Source organism: Alosa alosa, chromosome 14 (assembly GCF_017589495.1).
Source record: "Alosa alosa isolate M-15738 ecotype Scorff River chromosome 14, AALO_Geno_1.1, whole genome shotgun sequence".
In the NCBI taxonomy this organism is placed as follows: domain Eukaryota; kingdom Metazoa; phylum Chordata; class Actinopteri; order Clupeiformes; family Clupeidae; genus Alosa; species Alosa alosa.
This window is the reverse complement of record NC_063202.1, coordinates 5690733-5699123: the sequence shown is the minus strand read 5'-3', so window position 1 is coordinate 5699123 and position 8391 is coordinate 5690733. Positions and strand designations below refer to the sequence as shown.

At 39.8% G+C, this 8391-nt stretch overlaps 1 protein-coding gene across 1 annotated transcript; it reads left to right on the top strand.

The window, feature by feature from the left end:
* Nucleotides 1-3828: 3828 nt before the first annotated feature.
* On the top strand, nt 3829-6046 carry LOC125307225 (zona pellucida sperm-binding protein 3-like). Its single transcript, XM_048263082.1, is given in 9 exon segments — nt 3829-4100; nt 4102-4162; nt 4299-4417; nt 4529-4632; nt 4767-4944; nt 5227-5344; nt 5430-5509; nt 5795-5868; nt 5941-6046. Coding segments are annotated over 9 exon segments (969 nt in total). The 5' UTR covers nt 3829-3924; the 3' UTR covers nt 6000-6046.
* Nucleotides 6047-8391: the final 2345 nt, after the last annotated feature.

The following is an 8391-nucleotide window of genomic DNA, read 5'->3' as shown; positions in this document are numbered from 1 at the left end:
TATAGCATGAAGGCAAGTGGCAGGCTAATGGGAATAATGTCAGAAATGAGTAATGATGTTGAGTTAAATTCAACAATTACAAATATTTTATGTGAGTCAGCGGAGGAGGTACTTGGCAAATCTTCTGGGATGAGGAAAAGAAGAATGGTACCTTGGTGGTCAGATGATTGTAAGGAAGCAATTAAAGCCAGAAATAAAGCTTTCAAAATTGTTAAATCAAATCATTCCTATACCAACTTAATGGAATATAAAAAATTACACTCAAGGGTTAAAAAGAGTCATAAAAGAAGCTAAAAGGACATATTGGCATTGACTTTTGTGGTAAAATAGGAGCAGAAGTCAAAGTGGGTGATGTTTGGAGCATGATTCAAAAGATGGGAGGCATTAGAAGGGAATTTCTCTACCTGTAATTAAAAATAATGATAAAAGAGGCAGTAACTAATCAAGAGAAAGCAGAGATGCTTGCAAAAAGTTTTGTTAAGGTTCATAGTTCAAAAACCTAACTGATGAGGAATTGTCTTGAGAGTTAAAGTTATGGATGAGAGTAAAGGGCTACTGGGGAAACATGTAATAAAACGAGAGTGTACTAGATAAGGAATTTACGTTATTTGAACTTAGGAGAGCGTTAAATGGGGTTAGGAATACTTCACCGGGAAGGATGGTGTATGTTATAAAATGATTAATGAAGTCGATGATATGGCTAAAATGATAATTTTAAGTCTTTACAATAAGGTTTGGGAGCAAGGAAGATTGCCTTTGGGCTGGAAACATTCTGTAGTGGTTCCTATTGGGAAACCAGGGAAAGATAAGACTGAAGTTAAAAGTTACAGGCCAATAGCATTAACATCTAACTTATGTAAGCTTATGGAAAAATGATCACTAGAAGACTAATGTATGAAATTGAAAAAAGAGGTCTTGTCTCCCCACACCAGAGTGGGTTCCGTGAATGGGCGTTACACGATGGACCCTGTTGTATGTCTAGAAAATGAAGTAAGGAAAGCATAAGTCAGTAAAGAATCAGTCTTAGCAACATTCTTTGATATAGAGAAAGCGTATGATATGCTATGGAAGGAGGGACTGTTAATTAAGCTGAATAGAATGGGTATTAGTGGTAAGATGTTTAACTGGATTAGAGACGTTTTAAAGGATAGAACAATAGAAGTGAGAGTTGGGGTTAATTTTTCTAACATCTATTCAATAGAAAAACGGAACACCTCAGGGTAGTGTATGCAGTCCAGTGCTGTTCAACATCATGATTAATGATGTTTTCAATACAATAGACGACATTAGAATTAATAGAGCATTATATGCGGATGATGGAGCTTTTGTGGGTAAAAGGGCCTTAATATTGATAATATTACAACCAAAATGCAACTGGCTATTAACAAGGTAGAAAAATGGGCATGTGAGTGGGGTTTTCATTTGTCTATAGAGAAGACTCAATTTATTTGTTTTTCAAAGAAAAGAATAAATCCCACACTAGAACTTAAGTTATATAATCAATCATTAAAACAAGTTAACGTTATTAGGTACCTGGGAGTGTGGTTTGATGTCAAGTTAACATTTAAGGAACACATACAGAAAATAAATGAGGGGTGCAAAAAGGGCATTCATGTTTTGAAATGTTTGTCAGGGTACAACTGGGGAGCGTCAGGGATGTCCCTTAAAAGAATTTATATTGCACTGATAAGATCAGTGTTAGACTATGGATGTATTGTGTATCGTTCAGCATCTAAGACATTGATTGGTGAAATCAATAGAATGCAGGCTAAAAGTCTGAGGATATGTTGTGGTGCATTTAGAACATCTTCAATACCAGCATTACAAATAGAAACAGGAGAAATGCCCTTAAGCCTTAGATGTATTAAGTTGAGTATGGCTTACTGGATTAATTTAAAGGAACATGATGTATCACACCCCACTAAGAAAGTTCTTAACGAGTGTTGGGAATATGGTAGATCCCAGATTTGTAGCTTTGGTTGGGATGGTAATAAAATAGCAAACCAATTGGAAATAGATGGTATCAATTGTAGTAAGACTGTGCCCCTGGTAGGAACTCCACCTTGGTTGTTTTGTTCTCCTATGGTAATTATGGAAACCAAAGAGATGGCTAAATCTGGAGGAGTGTATCAGAACGTAGAGCAATATCTAGGAAGTATGTATTATGATACAACACAGGTCTATACAGATGCATCTAAAGATTTAGAGGGTAAAACAGGTATTGCAGCATATATCCCTGATCACAAAATCTCTATTAAAAAGAGAACATCAGATCAATCAGTCAACAGGGAATATCAATCCAGTTTGTATGGGTACCTGCTCATAAAGGAGTTGGTGGTAATGAGGAAGCAGACAAGCTGGCAAAAGAGGCAACTAAGGAAGAGGAAGTTCAGTTAGGTTTGGTTTACAAGGATGAGAATAGGCCATACTGGTTTGAATAATAGCTTACATGTTGTAAATAAACATCCAACTGGAAAATGTGAGTTTTGTGGAATGAGAGAGGATGTAGATCATGTTCTTTTAAAATGCTTAAGATTCTCCAGACAAAGAGAAAAGCGGGAAGTGAACGCAGCCAAGAAAGCCTTCTCTTTAGACACCTTATTAGGTGAGCCTAGATCAGGAAACATCACTAGTGCTGTCATCACATTTATCAAAGAAACACAATTGGCAAATAGGATTTAGTTGGTTGTTTTGTGTTTTGTGTTTTTTTTTTTTTTTTTTTTTTTTTTTTTTTTTTTTTTTATTATTTTATTTTATTTTTATTTTTATGATTTTCCTTGAAATAACATCCAATTGATTGCATCTCAGTCCAGTAGATGGCGGTAATACACTTTGCCTGTAAACTGCCATAAAACCTGACAGAAGAAGAAGAAGAGGAGGGTCTAAACAGATAGCTCTGCTGATCAGTGGGATGTATTACGAATCTCGATTAGTAGGTTAGCGAGATATGTTACGCTCAAAGCCAGGCTATGCTGTGACACGAAAGTGGATCTGTTTTAGTGTCGCTATATCACCATGGTATCTTATGCTGTCAACCAAACCTGGTCGGGAGGAGGTTATGTGCTAAGTTATAGCTCATCGTGTAATTTATCGCACACTGACCAATCAATTGTCTTAAAAATGAAGTTCTCACGTGTAGGATTCTGTCATATATCTTACAGGTGGAGTTCCGCCTCTACTAACATTTTGGATCTCGAATGCGCTTTAATAGGGCGGTGCGTGCAAATATCCCACTATGGACGTGCATACCATACAACAACTGATGACAATTGATTTATTTGTTATAGGTTAGACACAAAAAATCACCGCAGTGTAGATTAAGCTATCGCTCATGAATGCGGAAGTAATTTTTTTTAAATAGACGCCGGTCTTGTCGTCTCCACGTTACCGATTGGCCAAAGTCATCCCAACACCGAGAACGCGCACAAATCTGAGCTGAAAGCCTAGTTTGACAAATGTATCACATAACTGCAATCGTAGTATCACTTTACGTATACCCCTGAGTCAAGGCTTTGTCAAACCTCGATATGTCTACATAGCCTAGATATGTCTAACGTGTTTCGTAGTATACCCCCCAGGTTGCCTTTGGGAAGAATGTCACATCTTTACAATGGGGGTGCGCCAGTTGTTTTTGCTATGGTACTGTATGTGATCAGTCTCCAGGTTGAAGCGAATCTACTGCCTTGGCTTTATCATGAGGAGGAGGACCGTTCAGGTATTTCTGACCGGTCATCTGTATATAAACCACTAGGGGAGGGCCACACTGGGGATTCTTTTGGTAGCTCCTGGTCACAGAGACTTTGGAACTCTGCTCAGGAACCTGTTGGTAAAGTGTTCCGCAAGCCTGCCCAAGAGCCTGCTCTCTCTCAGTCCAAGCAAACACTGCAAGAGCCCAAAAAGCAGCCGTCATGGAAGTACCCATGGATGCCAGAGGAACCCACGAGTCCCGAGGTGCCGGTTGTGCCGGTCCCAGCCAACTCTGTGGCTGTGAGGTGCGGCGAGAATAACATACTGGTGGAAGTGAACCAGGACTTCTTTGGCACTGGACAGCTGATTGAACCAGGTGATATCCGTCTTGGTGACTGTTTCATGACTTCGGATGATCTCATCTCGGGTTCTAGTGTTTGACTCTGAATTGCACCGATGTGGAAGCAGGCTCCAGGTAACTTGTGTCTAAAATGCTAGGCCAACATGACTTGTGTAGTGTTTTTAATGTCGCCATGCAGTTTGTGTTGGCTGATGTAATGAACAAATCTAATTCAACATTTATATCTAAATGACTGAACTTTCATTCATAGATGATTGAGGATGAACTGGTGTATACTTTCACCCTCGTGTATGCACCCCAAGCCCTCAGTGCATCTCCTATTGTAAGAACAAACAGTGCTACAGTTGACACAGAATGCCGTTACTCAAGGTAATAATTGCCCTTTTTGGCAGTGCCAGTAGTTGCATGCTGGTTTGGCCAGGTATTGATGCCATGCAAAATGGGGGGCCTTAAAGTCTCATGCTTTTATTCACATGTTAGGGTGCATAATGTGAGCAGTGATGCCCTCAGACCAACTTGGGTCCCTTATGCTGCCACTAAAGTTGCTGAGGAGGGCCTGACCTTCTCCTTGAGACTCATGACAGGTTTGTGGGATCCTGCATTACATGACTGCACTCGAGAGGCAAGCTTAATAGCAGATTTTCAATGCTACTTTTTGGACAAACCTAGTGTTCTTGAGTACATTTAAGGGGGAGTAAATCCACTTTATCGTTTTCAGATGACTGGAAGTTTGCGCGGGCCCCCAACACCTACTACCTGGGAGACACCATGCATATAGAAGCCTCAGTGATCCAGTACAACCATGTGCCGTTGCGTGTGTTTGTCCACTCCTGTGTGGCTACTGCAGTCCCTGATATGAACGCATTACCCAAATATTCATTCATTGAGAACCATGGGTGAGGGAAGCTATTGGATTTTTTTAATCTCTCCTCAGTGTCTTGGAGTAAATTTAAAAAGCCTTTATTCTTAGGTTCTTCAGGTTTCTTGGGTCTGAAAGTTAATTGCTCTTAGAGCAGGACATGGACTAATGCAGTTTAATAAATTAGTCGGTAGAAATTGGCTTTTTTCAGCATCATCCATACTGCTGGGGTTTGAAAAGTAGTAAGTAGCAAGATGGTTCACAGGCTACTTCAACCATGGCGACGGTTTTGCTAATGTCCGTCTTCCCTTTCCTGCAGGTGTCTCGTTGATACCACGCTGACCGGCTCCAGGTCTCGCTTCCTGCCCAGGCCTCAGGATGACAAGCTGCGGTTTGAGCTGGAGGCCTTTAGATTTGCACCAGGAGACGGAGACAATGTAAGCAAGGGAAATGGAAATGCTGCTCTTGGGAGTTTCACTAATCTATCCTGGGCACAATGGTAATATTCGTTCTCCCTTCCAGATCTATATTGCCTGCCAGCTGGTGGCAACCACAGCATCAACAATGTCCAACCACAAGGCTTGTTCCTTCTCTAATGATCGGCGGTAAGTAAAAGGCCTAAGATTTATTTATTTTTTTCCCCCAGTTTGGTTCAATAGGCTATGGAGAACCACATTTGTCTAACTCTATGAGTAACTTGCTAAAATGACTTGCAGTGAATGTCTAGTCTTTACATCTACCTCCATCTGTCTGTCAGACCCAGGAAAAGCATTACGGCTTAATACTTGACCCAATTCTGTAGTGAGAATTGATCCAGAAACATTCCAAAACTGGGGGCATAGTTGACTAATCCTAGAGGTGTGTGTCTGCTAACTGATCCTTTTCAGATGGACTTGTTCTGATGGCATGGATGAGATGTGTGTCTGCTGTGACTCTACGTGTGGAACAGAAGGGGCTGCAGGTATAGCATTTGGTCCTCTTAAATTTTGACACTGTGTGGTTTAACGTTTATGTACAATCTTTCTTTGCACAGATGGACAGTGGGAATCGGAGGCGCTCTTGGGGCCAGTAAAGGACATTGACGCATACTGAAATGTTATGCAAATATCTGCATTTTAAATAAAAATGACATAAATCTACATGACTAGCTTGTCCTTTTTTTCCAGTTGGATTCCATTGCAAGTTTCAGTCTGCACTGCTATGCCACTAGGTGTCCCTCAGGCTAAATCTGTCCCCTCAGAACTTTTTATTTTGGAATGTTGACCATCTCTTATTCAAGTCATGTCTGACTTGACCATATTGATTTAAAGGATGCTTTGAAGTATGCGACTGTGCTTTCACACATGGACTGGATCACCAAAGGCTGAACACTTACATGTAAAGTAGCCTATATGACCACCTAGATCTCCTTTCAAGGAGATACTAGTTTGGAACACATTCACTAACGTTTCCATCAGACCCCAAAAGTCAAGACAATCTGTGATGAGCGGGGATATAGTTTCAAAATCAAAAGTGGCTGTGGTAGTACCAATGCCTACATGCATCAAAAATTGCAATCAGAATGTGTGAATTGATTTGGAGAAAAGGTAGGCCAATATGCATTGTTTACTGACTGTCGATGCTGTCAGATTGTGAAGTTTGTGCAAAGTAGGAAGTTGCATTGGGAATCGCTGATCAATGTGATTGGCTTTGTGGTTAGACTTTGGTCCAGTCTGTCACCATGCTAGTGTTGGAAGCATTTCCCAATCGTGAGTACCCAGACTCTTCACAAAGTAAATGATTTTAACCAGGCTACTGTTAAAGACCCTGAAAGCCACATTTGGAGATTTGGTTGGAAATGTGTATAGGTTGGCAATTATTGGAATATGTGGTAAGAAGACACGACAAACACTCTGAACATGAACCTTATCTGTTGTAGCATTACTCACTCAGTGGTGGAAAATGGACTCTGCGTGTATAGCTTGTTAATGGTGGAGACAGGTGTGTTTGAACCTGCTGCTATTGTTAATGTGATTGGTGTCTACACTGACCCGGTTGGATGTTGCACCTAATAAATCAGCATGTTATGATGAAGGATTTATGCAAGTTAAAATTGTTATTTAATTGAGCAAACAAGATATTCAGTGTTGGAGTGAAGATATTAGGAGCAGAATATAACCGATGCTGTTACAACACACTCCACCGGATACAAAACGGACGCATTTAGAGCCTTTCGTGCAAAGAGCCCATTCCGACCACATAATATTAATAATATTGCTCCAACTATTCACTGAACAAGCTGATCCGCACTACTCTTCAAGGTAGTCAGCTAATCATCTGTCAGACTTCTAGTGAGGAGACACAGCACTCAAAAAACCCTTCATATAAATGCATGGGGTTAGTTTGCAACGCCAGTATGGCAGTTGTCTATATATGGGCAATTTATGGGACTTGGAAGATGTGTTTGTCAAACCAACTTACAAATAAAACAATAGTTAAATTAACAGTGAACAGTTTTAAAAACTTTGTAAGACTACATTAATGAGAATAGCAATAATAAACAGTAATGTCAATGCAATCAATAGCCAAATGAAAATAAACAAATATACCATATTGGCCTGAATATAAGACCGACCCCCCTGGATATTTTTTTGGGGGAAATGATAAAATAGCCTGAATAGAAGCAGCTTTTTGTAGATTAAATCTTGTTTTATATAGAATTTGTTGTTTTTTTGTTGTTTTTTTAAATGCTGGTGATAACACAATTAATTCATTTATAGGCTGTTGGCCTAATTCATAAGATCAATTTCATTCATTTTTTTGGGATGCATTCGTCAAATTTAAATTAAATGAATAACTTGTAACTACATTAATGAATGATTTGGTATTTTTATAATGCCATTAAAGTGCAAAAAGAAGACTGTGGTATTTCTACCAATTATGAAAGAAAAGAACCATATAACTTTCAATAACTGCATCAACCATAGCCTACACGTCTAACTCGAAACTAGCAGTTTCAACACTGACGGATGTTGGCATCGCAAAAAACACATGGCGTTTAATCAGCATTGCCCTTCAGATCGAAGTTTGAGTGAGAAGAAGAGTCAGAATGAGTTTTCCTTAAATTGGTCACATAGTTTACCGCTGAAAAGAGTTAGCTTCTCCTCGAAGTCTGATGGGCACAACTTCTCCTATGCAACGACTGTCCATTGCGTCGCATCTTTAAGGCTTTGAAGTTGGTGCTTAGCTCTTTAGCGATCTTCAAAGCCTTCAGCTGTATGACAGGTCTGCAGTAGCCTTTTCAATCACATATTATAACAATCTCCTACCTAAAATCCAAAAATGCATCTTCAGCACTGCAGCCCAAATGCCTGAGTAGATATATGGAGAGACAAAAGAATAGCCTACTAGCAGAGCTGCCTCCCAAGTTGTCCACAAAGGAACGAGAGGAAAGCCTACCAGCTTTGAGTAGGCAGATGCAGTACTGTATGTCCTAGATAGATAG